Here is a 19,787-nt window from a genome sequence, read left to right as displayed (position 1 = left end):
AAATACACAAAATCTAAAATTCCAATAAAATGTCATGGAGAAAGTCAACCTTGATAAACATGTATTTATTGCCATTTTCATTCATATTTTCATTATGATACTTTTAATGATTTGAGACAGGAATTTATAGAGCCAGATACAGGGAGAAGGGAACATTTATTTGTTGTTTCACTCTGTTATGATTTCATTGGTTGGTTGATTCTTATGTGTTCCCTGACTGGGGATGGAGCATCAAACCTTGGTGTTTCAGGACATCACCATAACTGACAGAACTGCCTTTCAGTAGTTTTTCTCCTCCTAAAAGAAAAAAAAATGTGTCATTTATTGTAATACTGTTTTTATGGGGTGAACTCCTTTAACTTCTCATCTACGTAACTTTTCATCTATTTTTGTATTCTAAATTAGAGTTACGCTGAAAGGGGTAATCTTAGTTTTGAATCCTTGCTTCACATCATTTAAATATTTCTTGCCAATCAGTTCTGTCTTTCAAGCTTTCTGGTGAGTAATTAGCAGACAGGATGAGCTGAGATCCTTTGTAGGCAACTGCTTTTCTCTTGCTGCTTTTAAGATTCTCCCTTTTTCTTTTTTTTTTGGCATTTTAAATTTTATGTGTGTTGGTATGAGCCTGTGGGGATTCATCTAGTTAGGGCTTCTTGGGCCTCTTGAATTTGTATGTTTATTTATTTCCAAGGTTAGACAACTATCCCATCATTTTATCTAAGGGATTTTAAAGTCCTGCTGTCTTTCTTCTTTTATGGCAATCCTTGAGACAAATATTGGTAAACATGAAGTTATCCTGGAGGCTTCATTTACTATTATCATTGTTCTGGATTTTTAAAGATTTTACGGTTGTGACCAGGTGTTTGGTGTTTCCTTGTTATCCAAAAGTTTGATGTAACTTCCTACTTTATGTACTCTGCTGTTGATTTCCTGTAATTTGTATTTTATTTCAGTTAAAATAGTGTTCATTTCTGATTGGTTATTTCTCACTTCCTTTCTCTATTTTATGTTTCTTTTCACTTTGTGAAAGTTCTCATTAATTCTGTATACTTTTTTTCCGTAAGTTCATTGGGCACCCTTATAACCTATGCTTTGAACTCTGCATCTGGTAGAATGCTTTTGACTATGGTTTAGTTCTTATTCGGGAGCTCTGTTCTGGTTTTCAATTAGGACACGGGCTTTTGTACCAGGTTTTGTCCAATTCCCTGTGTTTATTTCTATATATTGGGTGGAGCTTGCTATGTTCCTTTGCCTTTGAAGATTGGACTTATGTAGTGAGTGTTCTATAGAATCCATGGAAAGGACCCCCTCTTCCCCAAGCTGGGGTCTCTAGTGGTGCCCTGCTTTTCCTCATGGGCAGTGTACACATTCCCATTGTAGTTTAGCCTTGATTTCTTTTACACTTTAATGGGATGAATTTACATCTGGGTAAGTTACTGAGAAGACAGGCAGCAACAACTGACGATCAACTCCGAGTACTCTGGCACATCACATGTTTGGGGGCGTCAGTCCCTCTGAATTGAACTTACTTCAGTGTGATTTGGTTACCAGTGAGGCTGATTCCTCAGTTTGCTACTTGTGGATGTTGTTGGGTGGTGCTGTGATGTAAAGGGAAGCTGTCTGCCAGATGTGCTAGCTTTGGGATGTCCACCTGTGCTGACACTTATGCCCTGCTAGGTGCCTTTTTATGAGAAACAAAAAGATTTTCATGTGACTGCTACTTTAGATTGTCTTGGAGGTGCCCAAGAGAAGTTGAGATGTGAAAAATGTCCTACTCCTAATGTCCTAAGACCAAAAGCCATATGCAGGTGTTACAGAATGTGCAGAAGTAAAAATGTCTCTTTGATAGATATTTGAAAAGTCTGAATCAGGATGCAACACAGGAAAGATATATGGAAAAGAGGTATATGGAAAAGATATATTGTAAAGAGGTTGGGGGTGTCTGGGGTTTTGGTGGGGAATGATAGCAGGGATTCATCAGAGCAGAGCTAACAGCTGTAGTCAGGTGGTAGGAGTCTCGGGTATGGTGCCTGTCCTACTAAGTCTCATGGTGGCGGTGGGTGTGATTTTGGAATAGAAATAATTACCTCTGAAAGCACATCTGTTGGGGTAAAGTTGCCCTTCCAGCTCTCACCATGATGCCAGACCTTCCATTTCCTCTCTGCATATCCAACTGTTGCCATGATGCTGAAGCTCAGAGTGACTGAGTGCTTGTAATTCCATTCTCAGACCTTTAATTGGAACACATGTGACTCCAGGTACCTGCTCTGTGTCTCCACCAAAGCTTTTCTAGTTTCTACAGCCAGAGATTATGGGGACTTGTCTTCCCACCAGTGGCATGTGGGAAGGTTCTGGGAGTCATGCTAGGAACCCTGACTACAGCAGGAACTTCTGCAGCCAAGTTGTTTCTCTCAGTTTTTAACCACCACACAAAAATTGGGCATAGGGACTTACAATTTTCATATATTTGCCCCATGTACCCATTTCTGTGTTCATTTGTCTATGATTAGCTGAGGGACTTCTGGTCTTCCAGATCAGGTGGGTTCTCATTGTTGGTTTCTATAGTTTAGTTGTAATTCTGATGTGCTGGTGGAGCATGTGAGTATAGGGTTTACCTTTTCTGTAATCTTGATCACAACCCCTAGGCTTTCTTATTTTAGATTACATGTATCTGATATCTGAGAGTGATTATTCATTTTTTCCTACCTCTGCTTTATTTCACTTAGCAGAATGATCTCATGGTTCATATATGTTGGTACAAAAGGCAACATTTATTTTAGTCTGGTATGGCTGAATAATAAATATTACTCTCTAATTCATTTTATTTAAAATATTATTTTCTATTCAGCTCTTGCTACACATCTTGGTTGTTTTATGTATTTGATTTTGTAAAGATTGCTCCAATGAACATTTGTATGCAGGTTTCTCTTTTAGTTAGCAATTCTGATTTTTAGATATGTGTCCTTACTGTAATGTCTTGATCAAAAGGTTTGTGTGTGTGTGTGTGTGTGTGTGTGTGTGTGTTTAAAGCAATCTGTGAGACCTTCACATTAATTTTTTAGTGAATTCTCCAATATATTTTCCCATGAATGGTGTGCTAGGATTCCATTTTTCATCATCACACCAAAACTTTTCTTTGCTGGTTTTGAAAACACTATTTATAAGAATTGTAAGGTAGCATCTTGATGTGGTTTCATTTGAATTTTCTGCAAGAGAGAAGCTGGGAATTGGGACCATGTTAGGAAAATATTTTTTTAAATATTTTTCCTGACTTTTTCAAGTTCTCAATGCTGTATTTATTTTGACCATTTTAAACTGCCCTTTCTTTAGATTGCTTTTCAGGGACTCCTGTTTTGGATTATTTACCATATGAATATGTGCCCTGCTGTTTAGAATTTATTCATGTTCAGATTACATGTCAAAAATATGTGTATCCTTTCCTTTCTCATGGTTAAAATTAGCAGTGTGGTTGCCATAAATTGGTGTGCACTTGGGGGTGATGGTGGAAAGACTCCATTTCTGGTAAATTAAGGTAACTATGTACAACGTGAGTGTATTTATTATAGGGTGTTGGTAACTAGCTATTCTAAAATTAAATTGAATGGAATGTAACCAGTATCTGATTACCAAAGAATCATATTTCTTTAGTAGTTATGTACATTGGAAGACCATCATTTGGAAATTTCTCAACTGTTTTCAGAATAACTTTACTTTTATTGCAAACTATTGTTAGTCATCGATATAAACCATTTATTTGGAAAATTAATAGAAACCTAGGGATCTTTACATCTGGTCAATAATCTGTTTTTAACATGTTATCAAGACATGAAAAACAATAAAATCCAGTAATAGAAGAGAAATGTACTGTGGAAATTTTGTGAAAATGTGAAAAAAAACAGAAAACATACAAGTCAAACTATGTGAAAACTCAGCTAATGTTGTGTATCACAGGAACAAGAATGTATTCAAATTGTTCTTTACCTTTAGTGTTTATACCAGTTACCTGCTATTTTAAAACACTACATTAGTATTTATGAATTTTAACCAAAACATCAATATCTAGTTATCATAGGAACATGTTAAAGGCTTTCCATGATGCTGTTGGTATGCAATCAATACGAATAAAGCTCTTACCTCATTAGGTAGGGTCCATTCATATCCATTGCTACTGGAAAACACCAACACTCAAAATGAAATTCCTAATGGTGTACATTAGCATCAGAGAAGGCAGGGAATTATAAGAAACTCTAAGTTCATACTTATTAGATTCAGGATGCCCATCTCTAGAAAGACCACTTCAGGTTTCCAGAAAGTATGCTCTACTAATAGACCATGAGAGGCAGCAGTGGGCTTTTTGTGGGAAGAGAGTGATAACTTGCTATTGATAGATTAAGTGGTATATATAACCTAGAAGAAATGGTGTCTGTGTTAACTAAATGGAAATAGCTTGCATTTTAAAGATTGTTCATAACTGTGTCTTATTCTTAGAAATTTTCAATCTACCAGTTGTGAGGCAGAATGGTGGGGAAAAAAAAACTGGAATAGTATTTGTAAATATATGATTAACACTGCAGTTCTCTCCTAATTCTTTCCACTTTTTTAAAAAAAATCTATCTTCACTGCCTTGTTTTAATGATAAAATTTGACCATGACTTTTAAACATGCATAGACAATGTTTATTTTACTAATGTTTTAGAACAAACAAGGTGGGGTGGTGGCTGGGACGATATGCTATTACTGAAAGAAGCCCCCAGGTCTGTTATTGTCCACTGCCAGAGGAAAGACATCTCTCAATGCCAGAGATTTGTGAAAAGGAAAGGAAATGTTTATTTAATGCTATACAAACTTAAAGTAGTGACCTAATGTCTTTATCAAAAATCCCAAAGTCCCTTAAAACACCCACAAACACACAGTCCTTCCTTCCTTCCCCCTTTTCCCAGTCCAGAGTACTGTATCTCCTAAAGCTGCAGGGGTCCCCACTCTGGCAAAGGCACATGGTCCTCTCTCCCTGGTCCACAGGAGTCCCCACTCTGCCAGAGCTGCACCATTCTCCCTCTCAGGGCTGCCGGAGTCTCCAATCTGTCAAGGCCATGTGGTTCTCTCCCTCAGGGCCGCGGCTGTCTTCACTCTGCTAAAGCTGTGTGGTTCTCTCTGTCAGGGCTGTGATCCTCTCTGCACTTCCACAGCTGCATGGTTCTCTCTCACAGGGCTGCAGGAATCCTCACTCTACTAAAGTGTTGTGGTTCTCTCCCTGCTCAATGGCTGTGATCCTCTCTGCACTTCCACAGATACATCATCTCCCTCTCAATGGCTGCTGGAGTATTCACTCTGCTAAAACTGTGTGGTTCTCTCTCTCTAATGGCTGCTGCATCTCCCTTTAAATCCCCACGCCATTCTTTCTCTGCAGCCCCATTTCTGATTCCTCCCACACTCGGCTTCACATGCCAGAACTCATATCCTTCCAGCTTTACTGGGCTGCCATCATGAGTCTGGGCAGGTGTGGCCCATGTCCTGGAGCCAATCTTCTCCAAGCTCCCATGCAGGTGCTGTAGCTCGGGGGACCTGCCCCCAGTCACATCTTGATGGGGAAGTTACTTCCATTCCCCTGGCTCAGAGCATGGCCACAGCTATTTAACATATCTAAGCTACTAGCCAAAGGCTATAGATATGTTAAATGAGCACACCAGAGGTTAGTTGCAAGGCTGTTGCTATGCAAAACAGCTCTCAATGGCCCTGCTCCATGTGTCCCTTCCCCCAACCCACACTTGGGGGAGTGAATACATCTTAAATTCTCCTGGACACCTTAAATTCTGGACCCCATTTCAAATGCCCATTTGGGGTCCACCCTCTTGGCTGCACCCTGTAACACTAAGACAGTTTTTATTTTGTTTTATTAATTTTTATTGATTGACTGATTTTTAAAGATATAGGAAGGGGCAGAGATAGAAAGATGAACATTATTTGTTCTTTCACTCATTTTTATTGTTTACTAAATGTTTTATTGTTGTTCTATTACACTTGTCCAGTATTTCCCTCATTGCTCTATTCCACTGGCCTCCTCCCCAACTCCAACAGTCAGTCCCCACCCTCTGTCCATGCCCTTGGATCTCTCATACATGGTCCTTCACTAGTTGCTTCCTTTTCTTTTCACCCTTATCCCCCTCCCCCTCTCCTCTAGTTACTCTCACTCTTTTCCTTGTTCCCATGCCTCTGGTTCCATTTTGCATATTTATTTGTTTTGTTCATTTTGTTTCTCTTCTAGGTTAGATCATATGGTATTTGTGTTCCAGTGCGTGACTTATTTCACTTAGCATATTAGAAATAATAAAATATTTCTCTTGAGCTCAGAGCACTCAGGAAAATTATTCTGGTCACAAATATACAATGGAAACCTATACTTTGTTTGATAAACTAGAAATTTTATACATTGACACCCCCAAAAATTTAGTATTAATTTGAACTTGCTGTCACCATAGTGGAAGAAATGGAAAAACACCTAGTGTTTGGTTTGTGTATTGAATGAAACTGATGAGCCCATACACTAAAGTATTAAGAGACTCTCTGTAACATAAAAAAAAGTTCTTTAGGGATAACAGGAGAGATATCCAGAGATGGTCAAACACATGGCTTCAGAGAATAAAGAATGATGAGAGTTTTGAGGTCTCAGAGTGTGTCCAGGTTGGGCCTGGGCTGCAGTGACCTGTTGAACGTATGACACTTCAGCTGGTATCACACTAGGAAACCCTCGAGCTGCATTTCCAGTTTTTCCAGACTGAGAGAAGAGGGAGAAGATGCAGCAAGGTTTTAAAGATATGAATGATCAAGTGTTTACAATTGGACTCAAGGGTTTTCAATAAGACTGAGTGTTTACTCTTGAAACGGTTGATTTCTTGGTTAGGAAAGACCCTGATTTTCATGTTTCAGATACTTTGTGAGAACCTTTGTTTTGTAGGGGATGCCCATATGGGGTTTGTTGTAGGCCTTAGTTGTTGAAAATGCTTGTAAACCTCTATTTGTATACATTGTATAAGATAATTTTTACACCAGGTTAAGGGAAAATTGATGCTTTGTCATGTTTATTAGATAAGAACCATTAAAGAACAATTTTACACAATGAGGGAAGATTCCAAAGAATGTACAAGTGTTGATTTCAAACATAGATAGGCCCTGGCTGGTGTAGTTCTGTAGACTGAGTGCTGGCCTGAGAACCAAAAGTTTGCCAGTTTGATTCTGAGTCAGGGCACAGGTGTGGGTTCCATCAATAGAAACATTGATTTTTTCTATCCCTCTCTTTCTCCCTCATTGCCCCTATAATAATAAATAAAATAAAATCTTTTTTTAAAATTATATTAAAGAAAATTTTGATAGGATGCAATGTGTGTCATGGTTCATGTAGAACTCTATTGAAACTTTTTTTATTTAATCCAATTTCATAGCATTTTCTTTTTTGAAATAAAAAAAATGTATGTACAGCAAAAACAAATTAAGTGCTCTATAAGCACTTAAAGAAAGAAAAAGGGTTGCTTTTCATCTTCAGTGAATGAACCAGAATGACACAGGTTGTGAACAGAAATCTGTGGGTGTGTGAGTTGACTGTGGTCAGGTGCTTGAGAATCAACTGTGTGGAGAACAAGCAGAACACAGTAAAGTAAAAGTAAATAGAGTGATGAAGAAAATGGATGCCAAGATTGTGGGTGTGTTTCTAAACAAGGAGGATATCTCCATCGTCAATGTCTGCATTCTATTCATCCATTTCTTCCTGACTGGTTTATAGATTCAGAGTCAGCTCATTTAGCAGGGAAAGTGAGGTTTGCACTGCTGTTATCATGACAACTGACACCCGATGTCCTCCACCCATAACTTGTTCACATCACAAAAAATGTTATTTTATAGTTAATTTTAATTTTTCCACTGATTTAAAACCATATTTCAATAGTCCTGACTTCAAAAATGAAAGAACTGATTTGCAGGCAGGACTTCAAGAGTGTAACTGTGTCTTATCCCAGAGTCCTAAACTGAACATTAGGAATTAATTTGAGGGTCCACTTGAACTTAAAACTGAAAATCCTGGAACACTCTAAATGAAGGACATGGCCCTGAGTCCCTTTGAAATATGAGTCTAATTAATTTAAATGGCTCCAGTGAAATTCCTCATGATAAACAGAGTGTATTAGTGATCAGAAAGTATACTTGTTCTTCCAGGGAGGACTGAGAAGTGCAGGGACCCTGCAATAAACCTCAAAAGCCAGACATGTATTGCTGAAAATGGTGGGTGTAGGTAATAATAAAGTGAGTGCTATTCTTCCACACAAAGTGCTCTTTTGAAACATACGTACTGTGTGTTGTTTACACTTGCACAAAGTTGTATCATAAAATTCACTGTAACCTCATAAACTTACAATGACCATTGAAACTATAAATATTTATTAGAAGAAAGAAGTGAGGGAGACTCGCTTTTTCTGGCAGGAAGGCATACTTTCTAGTACAGGTGAACAGGTACAATAAGGAACAAGCAAACAGAAGGGGTAGATGTTTATTCTCAGGACAACTGGAGTCAAGAGAAGGAACATTCCTCCCTCTGGCCCCCAGAAATAGGTCCCTGAACTACATTCCACCCAGGAAAACTGCACATTTGTTGTGGACCAGAGTCCAGTGGGTACCAAATTTTTCTACTGAGTGGGAACAATATTGAGATGTTATTGTTGTGTTTTCCCAGAACGTGTTATGTGAGGAGGACCCTACAAAGTGCTTTGAATCAGGGGAGTCTCATTAGAGGTTTATATTCATTTGTTAGTGTAATCATGCACAGATGAAACTTTTTAAAAAGCTTTTTGTATTACTGGAATTCATGTAAAATTTATGAAGAATTGCTTGGGGACCCAGAAAACATTTTGTCTTGCTATACTACTGTGTGCATATTTAAAGGATGTGCATTGTTCTTTTGATAGGCAGAGTGCTCTTATGAAGAAAAATGCAGTTTTTCTCCTCTTTTGTAGAGAAACATTTCTAGTGTGTTTTCTCTCCTCTATGACCCATTTACACACAAATATTACCACACTCACAATCACAGTAAAATCTCACACCCTGGACACCAAATTGTGGGATTTCCAGTACACTGAGCAATCCTCTCAGACACCAGCTGGGTATTAGTAGATTAGGTAATACTGAATTGAGAGTCATACAGTACTAAACAACAGTACTTATAAATGTAACAGAAAAATTGCAAATAAAAAGTGTGAAAGAATCATGTAAAATTTCATTATAGGACTATCATAGACTTAATTTTTGATGAAAATCTCACACATTTTCTAATTGTGTTGAAGCCTTACAGAATGGTTCCGAAGTCCAACGGGGTGGTCAAGTAAAGAATGTAATAACCAAGGAGAGTTGCAGCCAAGATGGAGATGTAGGTACACACACGGTGCCTCCTCACATGCCCAAAAGAAGGACAACAAAAATTTAAAAAACAAAAAAAACAACCAGAAACAACAGAAAATCAAACTGTATGGAAGTCAGTCAACCAAGGAGTTAAAGAATAAACATTCATGCAGACTGGTAGGAGGGGTGGAGATGGGCAGCCAGGCAGAGAGGACTCTGTGCAAGGCAGTGGCTGGAGGACCCAGTAAGGCAGCATCTGGTGGAGGAGGCAGACACACATTTGAATGCAGATGAATGGGGAAGAATAACTGGGAAGTGAGACACATTGGGCAACCCAGGGTTCCAGTGTGGGGAAATAAAGCCTCAAACCTGTGATTGAAAACACTGGTGTAGGTTAAGGCAGCAGCAGCAGACAATCCCAGCCTCACAGGAGAGTTCATTGGAGAGACTCACAGGGCCGTAGAATGTACACAAATGCAGCCACCCAGGAATCAGCACCAGAAGGGCCCAATGTGATTGTGGATAATGGGGGAAGTGACTGAAAACTGGCAGAGAGTGGAGCAAGTGCCATTGTTCCCTCTCAGACCCCTCCCCCACATACAGCATCACAATGCAGTGATATGGGTTGCCCTGCCCTGGTGAACACTTAAGTATCTGCCCCTTACTATGCAATAGGTGCACTGAGTCCAAAAAATGGACCCAATGAAAGAACAGACCAAAGCTCCACAAAAAAATACAACTAAGCAATGAAGAGATAGCCAACCTATCATATGCACAAAACAAAACACTAGTAATCTGGATGCTACCAGAATTACTTGAATATGGTCACAGATTAGATGAAAGAGTGAAGGCTATGCTAAGTGACAAAAAAAAAGGAAAATGTACAGGGAACCAACAGTGACAGGAAGGCAACTGGGACTCACATCAACAGTGTGGACCAGAAGGAAGAATCATTCAACCTGAAAAGAATGAAGAAACAAAACTTCAAAAAAAAAATGAGGAGAGGCTTAGGAACCTCCAGGACATCTTTAAATGTTCCAACATTGGAATCATATGGGTACCAGAAGGAGAAGAGGAAGAGCAAGAAACTGACAACTTATTTGAACAAATAATGGAGGAGAACTTCCCCATTCTGGCAAAGGAAATAGACTTCCAGGAAGTCCAGGAAGCTCAGAGAGTCCCAAAGAGGTTGGATCCATGAGGAACACACCAAGGCACATCACAATTACATTAGGCAAGAATAAAGATAAGGAGAGAATCTTCAAAGCAGCAAGAGAAAAGGAGACAGTTATCTAAAAGGAGTTCCCATAAGACTGTCCGCTGTTTTCTCCAAAGAGAACTTGCAGGCAAGAAGGGGCTGGAAACAAGTATTCCAAATCATGAAAGGCAAAGACCTACATTCAAGATTACTCTATGCAGCAAAGCTGTCATTTAAAATGGAAGGACAAATCAAGTGCTTCCCAGACAAGGTCAAGTTAAGGGAGTTCACCATCACCAAGCCTTTATTAGATAAAATGTTAAAGGGATCTATCTAAGAAAAAGAAGATAAAAAATATGAACAGTAAAATGAAAACAAACTCATAGTTATTAACAACCACACCCAAAACAAACACAACAAACTAAGCAAACAACTAGAACAGGAACAGATGCACAGAAATGGAGATCACATGGAGGGTTATCAGCGAGGGAATGGAGGGGGAGAGGGGAAATTGTTCAGAGAATAAGTAGCATAAATGGTACGTAGAAAATACACAGGGAGAGGTTAAGAATAGCAAAGGGAATGAAGAAGCCAAAGAACTTACATGTATGACCCGGGGACATGAACTAAAGGGGGGGATGTGGGTGGGAAGGGGTGTGCAGGGTGTACAGAATATGAGGGGACATGGGAAAACTGTAACAGCTTACTCAATAAAATATATTTAAAGTAATAATAAAAATATATATGTTGCTATTAAAAAAAGGAATATATCCAAGGAGAAATATGGAGACAGGAATCCGGGCCCCAGCACAGGGACCTCTGCACAGTTCTGCCCCGCACGTCTCCCTCTTCACCAGGCCTGTATTCAGATGCCGCCCAGCACGGGAAGTGCTCTGCTCAGACTCCCACCTGTGTGAACTTTGATAAAGTGCGCATGCGCTCTTATGAGACTATGGGAAGTAGTTACAGAACCGAGACGTCATACTAATCTTCATGGGTTTGGAGTTTCCAGTTCCATACTGATCCTCTGAGTTCACATTCCTGTGCAAGTGAAGCCAGAGGGTCGCTACTGTGGTTGAAATACTCACTGCCCTGCCTCCCGCAGCTGTGAGTCCATAATACAGGTGAGACACCCCCACACCCTGACCTGTTTGCTGCCAGGTGAATGGACCATTTTGGCTGAATCACTGAGGCCCTGCTGGCAGAGGTTTCTCCCCATTTCTTTTGTGGGTTTGCTGCTGAGAGATGTTGCCTGAGCAGGCAGCCCACTGCTCACCATTTCAAGTCACAAGTCAGGTAGAGCAAAGAATCTGTGTGCCTCACTGTTCACAGCCTATGGAGACCAAATTCCTTCTGAGGGTGCAGATGTGCTGAAGCCCCCTTTGATATCCTCCCTGGGTAATAAGATGCACTTCAGATAGAGAGTTGTTTGCAGGAGAGGAGTTGTGAAAGCCAGTGCAGGGGCAGCAAAGCAGGTTATGGAAGCCAGGTGGGAACTTGATCCCAAAGGCCTCTGCAAGCTTTTTAAAGCTTAACTGTGCCCCTTCGGGTTGCTTTTAGATTACCTGAGGATATCTAAGAAGTGACATCATCTGTGTGCTCCCACACAGAGGTAGTGAACTTCTCCTATGAGGGATCATTGTTAAATGAAGTGCCCCAAGACATGCTCAGCTGAACCCACTGATGAGCAGGAGGACTCTGGAATGCATCTGTGAGAGGGGAGAACAGGCTTTCTTCAGGGAAGATAATGAATTGCTCTGTTGGGTGTGGGGTTCAGGAGAGCAACACACATTGTTACTGCTGTAGCAGTTTGTGGACCTCTGTGGGGAGGAGAGAGCACATGAAGACAGAAAAACAAACTCAGTGTGGTCTCCCTGTGGCAGCTTATTGACCTGCCTCCTCGTGACAAAGGAGAGGAGAGGGTGGGCCATTCAGTATTTCCACCTCCTTCTGCCAGTGATTGTGGTGGGATTAAATAAAAGGTCTGTGCCTTTGAAGACATATTCTCAAAATGCAAACTTGACCCCTCAGCATATGGTCTCCTGAGAAAAGAAGCCAGAGTACAAGGATCAGCACCAGGAGGACATGGCAGCTTCTCAGGTAAAAGATGTGTCCTGAGTCAGAGGTTGTGATTCTGATTCCTCTTATTATGATTAGATTCAGAATCAGCGACTGTTCTTCCTTTTGTTTCATGTTCTTGGGTAGTGAAGTTGGTTTATTCTGCTGTTTTCTGTTTCTTTTTATGATTCTCAATGACAATAGTGTATGTATAGTAGTTTCCTCCTTTTCCTAGGGCCATCTGTACATTCTCTTTATCTAGGCTGCCCCAGGTCAAGAATCCCTGCCTGTAATCAATAATCTTCAAACACTGAACTCATCTCCTCTGTGACAGGTCAACCTTGGACAGCAGTCGTGTGCAGTATATTTGCTGGGATGGGCTCAGATCCTCGGGTATTGATGAAGGAGGTATACACATGGTTAAGTTCATATAGCTAAATCATCACCTCTGTACATCAGACGTGAGAAAATGCAGATTTTCCAGTGAGAATCACTGTGAATATTCTGAAAAACAACAGTAAATAGAATAGACTTTGTCACTCAATTGAAAAGAAAGTCTTGCTATTTAAATATGCAATTAGTGTACTGTATATGAGAGGTACCTGTGGATTGACATTGAAAAACTGAATGTATACATATGATTTTGTTCATATAATGCCTTTCTTATTTAGGTATTTCACTAGTGTTTCACCCAGTAAGGACATATCCTTCTGCATGTCTGTCAGTGAATATGGATTGTTCCAATCCACCCGATAGTCACTTGGCTAAGGTGCTCTCTTCAGTGTAGAGTTAATAGTTTTTCCTTTATCATTAACAAGACCCTAGCAGATAATTATTGAGAAATGTGAAAAAAAATATCCCATTTCATCTGGACAGTTTTGTTGTCTTTTTAACTTCTGTGTGCTTTGGCAAATGAAGGCCCTACATTTATTTCATAGAGATCATTGGCTTTTGACATGAAGGATGTAATCAGTGGTGCTTTGTTACTGTACACTTTTGTTATATTGCAAACTCATGTCGCAGAGATGCTCTTCATTATCACTTTTCATATTTTCAGGTGATTTTACAAGAATCGTATTATAAACCTATGTTTAATACAGTTGAATTGTTAAGATATAGCTCTCCACAAATGATACAGGACCATTTTCAAAGAAACAAAATACCAAGAAACAATAACTCTAAACTTATTTTCTATCATTATGTTTATATTTATTTATTTTTATTTTTGATAATCATGTGTCTTTTTTTATTTTAATTGTGGTTGAAGTACAGTTTTCTGTCTTAAACATTCACCCAGAATCGAAGGAAGACACACTAATGGAGAAAATGAGAAGATGCTGAGTGACCTCAGGGACAACTTTAAACCTTCCAACTTTCTAATCATAGGGGTACCAGAAGGGGTAGAGGAAGCTATAACATGAAAACTGATTTGAAAAATAATAAAGGGCCCTGGCTGGTATAGCTCAGTGGATTGAGCGTGAACCAAAGTGCCGCAGGTTCAATTCCCAGTCAGGGTACATGCCTGAGTTGCAGGCCATGACATCCACCAACCGCACATTGATGTTTCTCTCTCTGTCTCTCTCTCTCTATCTCCCTCCCTTCTCTCTCTAAAAATTAATAAATAAAATCTTTACAAAAAGAGAAAAATAATGAAGAAAAACTTACCATGTCTGTTTAAGGAAATAGGCATGGAAGTAAAGGAAGTTCCCAGAGTCCCAAAGAAGTTGCACCCAAGGAGGAATACACCAAGACAGATCAGAATTGCATGACTCAAAGCAAAAGATAAGGAGATAATCTGAAACCCAGCAACACAAAAGGAGTGTGACCTACAAAGGGATTCCGGTGACATTAGCAGCTGATTTGTCAAAAGAAACCTTGCAGGCAAGAAGTGTCTGGAAACAAGTATTCAAAGTCATGTAAGGAAGGGACCTACATCCAAGATTAATTTAACCAGCAAAGCTATCCTTTAGAATAGAAGGACAAACCAAGTGCTTCCCAGATAAAGTAAAGTTCAAGTAGATCATCATCACCAAGCCCTTCTATGAAATGCTCCAGGCACTTAATCTAAGAAAAAGAAACTGGTCAAAAATATGAATTGTGAAATGACAATAAATTTACACTATTAACAACTGAACCTATAAATCAAAACCAAAAGGCACACACAATAAGCAAATGACTAGAAGAGGAACAAATTCACTGAAATGGAGATCCTATGGAGGGTGAAGAGCAGGGTTAGGGCCAGGGAGAAAGGGGGAGAAGGTGCAGGGAAGAAGAAGCATAAATGGTGGGTACAGAATAGGGGAAATTTAAAATAGTATAAGAAATGGAGAATTCATAGAACTTACTGGTATGACCCATGGTCATGAACTTATTCAGGCAATTGTAGAGCTTGGGGGTTGTAGGTTGGAGGGGCAGGAGTGGAGAAAAACGGTATAACTTGTAACAGAATAATCAATAAAACATACTTAAGCAAGTAAACTTCTGAAAAAATGAGTAAACACTAGCCTAACCCACCACTCTTAAATCAAAATGGGCATTAAAAAAAACTACATGATTTATTCCCTGAATGAAACCTAAAGAAGTTACTTACACTTTCAACTCACCATGCCTTTTGTAGCAGAGAAGTATACATAGCTGATTCTGAGTCATACAAATACAACAGACAACAACCCATATGCTTCTGTGTGTTCCTTCATTTTAAAGTTTGTTTTCCTGAAAAGTAATGTCTTCACATTGAATTTGTAGACATGTTTTAACCTCCCTTGTCAGTGTTACAAAATACATTAGACAGTGTTAGAGAGTCAAAGTGGCCTTACTGAATGATGCAGGATATCTTCTAGTTCAAAACCACTTCTAACACTTTTCATGTTAGATGAAACTGAGAACTGTGCTGTGTATCCTTCATAAATGTGCCTCTTTTTTTTCCCCCAGGAATCTTTGACCTTCAAGGACATATCAATAGATTTCTCTTGGGAGGAGTGGGAATGCCTAGACCCAGCTCAGCGGAAATTGTACTCAGATGTGATGCTGGAGAATTACAGCAACCTGGTCTCCCTGGGTGAGGCTGACTTCCTTCACATTGCCTCCTCCACACACAGGATTTTCTTTAAATAGCCTCTTTTGTGGACTTGACTCTGTATGGTAGACTTTCAGGTTCATGATCCAAGGGAGAACTTCGTGGTCATTCTTGTAGAAAATAAAGGCTTCGAGAACTATGATCCTTAGGAACCCACTGAAAAAACTTATATATTGTTAGAACAATTAAGGTCCTTCAGGAAATGACTTTACAAAACAATCATCTGGAATAATGTAATTTTCCTGCAGTGTTCTTACCTGAGCACAGCATGGATTGGAAATGAGGAATCTTTAAAAAATAATATTTATTTTGTACACAGGTCTTGTTGTTTCTAAGCCAGCCCTGGTCACATTTTTGGAACAAATGCAGAAGAGCTGGGATGTTTCCAGAAAAAAGTCAATATCTGCCCCACCAGGTAGGTGAGAATGCAGATGCAGATATCACAAGTGAGTAACACAAAGGTCTCAGAGGAAGCCAGGCATTCAAGTGTGGTTTTGGAAGCTGTGCTTCAGTGGAAAGAATTTTGAAAACCCAGGCTTATTTATGGTGCTGTCATAGAGAGCCAGCTGGTCTCCAACAGTATCCTATGCTCTTACATGTTTTCAGAATTATGTTTTGACTCCAGTGACATCTGTTATCCTACTAGCAGTTTCAGCCAAAGCCCTCCCTCTATAAAAATAAATGCATGCGATCTTTAACACAACTATGCAGTGTATACGATTAAGTTGTTTTTGACTGTGATGGTAACCATGGCCAGGCTCCTCTTGCATTCCTTTTGGGACCTGGGAAAATCTGTGCATGTTTCTTAGAAATTGTACACTAAGCCTTTTTCTCTTTTTTTAAGATTTATTTTTTGCCAAGAACAGGGTTCAAGAAGGAAGTTGTTGAGATCCTCCAATTTGTCACAGAAATCCCAGGAAGCCTGGAGACATGTGTCATGTTTTGTGACTTATATTTTTTAACCCTGTGGGGGATGCAAATGACTCCCTGCAAACTGTAGACACAGTGTTTTTCTTGTATCACAACGCACCTCCCCAACCTGAGAAAATCTACTTTTCTGTTTCACTTAAAAATGTCTTTGTGCTTGTGCACCTGTACTGTAGTTTGCAGATCCATTCATTTCCTGGTGTGCACTTAAGTTTCTTCCAGCATTTGGCCATTGTAAATTCTGCTGCTAGGAACATTGGGGTGCATAGGTTCTTTAGCATAGGTGTATCAGAGTTCTTAGGGTAGAAGTATCTCCTAACTTTGGGACAGCATGGATGAATCTGGAGAGCACTATGGTCATAAAGTAAGCCAGGCGGTGAAAGACAAATACCATATGATCTTACATATAGGAAAAAAATTAATCAACAAAATGAACATGCAAGCAAAATGTAACCAGAAAAATGGAAATAAAGAACAAACTGACAGTAACCATAGGGGAGATGGGAGGGGATAATGGAGGTAGAGGGAAACGATTTTCAGGAAGATGTAGGAAGGACACAAGGAAAAAACTAGAGGGGGGTAGGATCAATGTGGGGAAGTAGTGATGGCTGTGTGGGGGAGTGATGGGGAAAATGGAGACAACTTTACTTGAACAACAATAAAATGTGGAAAGAAAATATCCTTTTGCTTTCCCAGGGCCACCGAGTGAGAAGCATAGATCATGCAGAGGGCAGATTCAGCCTCTTTGAGACATTTAGGAAAGCCTGCACCATGAGGCAAGAAGGGCCTTTTGTATGGAAAACCTATTGGATATGGTTGGGTGAATTCTCAAGTGGATGGGGGAAGGCCTAAGGGAATCATGGGGACTTAGGGAATCACTATAGCATTAGCCCGGTTGGAGTGGACTCAGATATAGTACCTTCCAACTCTTTTGTGAGGAGGGCTCAGGAGGGAAGAATGGCCTCAGATGACCTCTTTGTGGGAGAATGTCCTCACCTCCAGCATAAGCCCTGAAGCCAGACAGTTGAGACCCTCCCTGAATGTCCCTAGCCCCTTTCAATCTGCTGTCCCAAGGCTGAAGGTTAGAGCTTGTGAGTTCCTGTAAGTCTGTGTCAGGCCCTTTAAGAGAAAGACCTGGACATCAGCATCTCTCAGTCTCAGTCAGTCATTATCATTACTGCTTTTCCAGGGTGATTCCTTATATATGATAAACTCTCCAAACTTTAACTTTCTAGGGTTTTTCTTTATATATTAGGAAAGTAAATGATAGTTTTAAGATCAGTACTTAAGGCATTTTAGGACTTGATTTGAATATGAATGAGCCATATGACAATTGCCATTAAATTGAAGTGCACATTTCTCTGTTTTTTTCCTTACACTGTTCATGAAGTATCTTGTGTTTTATTTTCCTTTTCTGTGCTTCTTTAATGGTCAATGTCTGTTTGGTCTTTTGAGTTAAAGAAATAGTCTTCATTTTAAATCTGTCCATGGCTGAATTCCCTGTTGTGGCACAGGCATGGGTTGTGAGCTAGGTCTCCAGCAGGGGGCACATGTGAGGCCACCTCACATGATGTTTCCTGTTCTTCCTCTCCCCTCTGTCTACGAATAAGTAAATAAAATCTTTTTAAAAAGCTGTTCTAAGTTGAATGTAGTTTTTGAAATGATTATGGTTCATGCCTTCCTGTTTCTCTGTGGCAACCTGTGCCCTCTGGCATGCCATGGCCTGAAGAGGTACACACCATCTCCTACAGCAAGCAGTAGTGTCCTGCACAGGAGGGCGGTTCAGGGAAACCTTTCCTTGTGCTCTGGGATCACGCCACCCATGCTACCGACAGATCCGCAAAGGCGGGTGGCTGTGATCTGTATGGTACCAATGTGGGTGGCTGTGATCTGTACAGTACCAATGCTCACACACTGCCACCTGTGGAGAAAGCCCTTCTGAAAAGCAACACTCAGCTCTTGCTGTTGGGTGCTATGGAAGAGTAGCTCCACGTTCTGGTTTGGCTGCAAAACACTTCCTAGATGTAGCAGCTGGTGTCATAGATGAAAATTATGGAGGAAATACTGGTGTTGTACTGCTCAATTTTGGAAAAGGAAACTTTGATGTTAAAAGGGTGACCACATTGCACATCACATCTGTGAACAGGTTTATTATCCAGAAATAGGGGAAGTTCAAGATTTGGAAGAAATTGAATGGGGTTCTGGAGGTTTTGGTTCCACTGGAAAGAATTGAAATATATGCTGAAAACAGAAAGTGACAAAACATACTTTTTTCTTAAAAATAAAAAGCTTTCTGTTTAGTGTTTTGGTGCTTAACCAACCTTTAGCTTCCTAAACTACCTAGTTCTCTTATAACCAAGGAAAGGGTACATTTTTGTTTGTCTGCATTGATTGTTGTATAGATCTGCATGATAACTTAACACAGGTTACTTTTTCTGTCAAATGTGTATCAGTTACTGACTCCCCACAGAATTCTATTATTTAATTTAGTAAATGCTGGCCTGGCACAACCACTGCCCTGCAGTGATCATGGAATGTTGTGGATGGCTCATCGAAACACAAGAAAAACATACACAGAGACAACCAGGTCCTGTGGGGAATGAGGGATGTAATGGCCACTCTCTGTAGTGGGGAGCACCTTGGCCACCCTCCCTAGGGGAGAGCACCTCATTCTCCCACCCCAGCAGGCTTTTATTGGGTTTGTTTACACAGGAATTCAGGTAAAGCTCATTAATCATCACCAGGAAGTAAGGATCAACCAATAGATAACAAAGAAGTCTGAGGACATATTTTGATTCAGGGTCAGATAGCTAAAGAGCTGTAAAACTTTGAGGAAGAAACCTACTTCTTGCTTGGGTGCTTATCATTTCATTGAGAGCATTCTAAACAAAGCAGGTTTCACAGGGTTTTACATATTCTTTCTTAGGCCTGACCATTTGGGGAACCCGCCCTTTCCAGCACAGGGCTGCAGCACCCTCTGTCATTGTTTCAGGCTTAGGTGGAGCAAGGGAAGTAAGGCAGCCAAGAGATTAGGAGATTTTCTAGCAGACAATGAGGACTCAGGCTATGTCAAAGCCAAGGGGCGAGGATCCATCACCCCCTTTGCTGTAGCCCCAAAGTTCTTTCTTGGGAGCCTCCCACGTGATCGTG

The 19,787-nt window shown here is 40.1% G+C and overlaps 1 protein-coding gene and 1 pseudogene across 1 annotated transcript; both read left to right on the top strand.

Annotated features, from left to right (window-relative positions):
• Window positions 1-12,661: 12,661 nt before the first annotated feature.
• On the top strand, window positions 12,662-16,133 carry LOC123825386 (putative protein ZNF720). Its single transcript, XM_045848756.1, has 3 exons — window positions 12,662-12,676; window positions 15,566-15,692; window positions 16,030-16,133. Exons 1-3 carry the CDS (start codon window positions 12,662-12,664, stop codon window positions 16,131-16,133), a joined length of 246 nt encoding a protein of 81 aa, XP_045704712.1.
• A 2,217-nt stretch (window positions 16,134-18,350) lies between these two features.
• On the top strand, window positions 18,351-18,870 carry LOC123825385 (annotated as a pseudogene).
• Window positions 18,871-19,787: the final 917 nt, after the last annotated feature.

Source organism: Phyllostomus hastatus, unplaced genomic scaffold, assembly GCF_019186645.2.
Source record: "Phyllostomus hastatus isolate PE091 unplaced genomic scaffold, TTU_PhHast_1.1 phas_contig_635, whole genome shotgun sequence".
NCBI lineage: Eukaryota > Metazoa > Chordata > Mammalia > Chiroptera > Phyllostomidae > Phyllostomus > Phyllostomus hastatus.
Note: the sequence above shows the minus strand (reverse complement) of the source record. Positions and strands in the feature narration are given on the sequence as shown.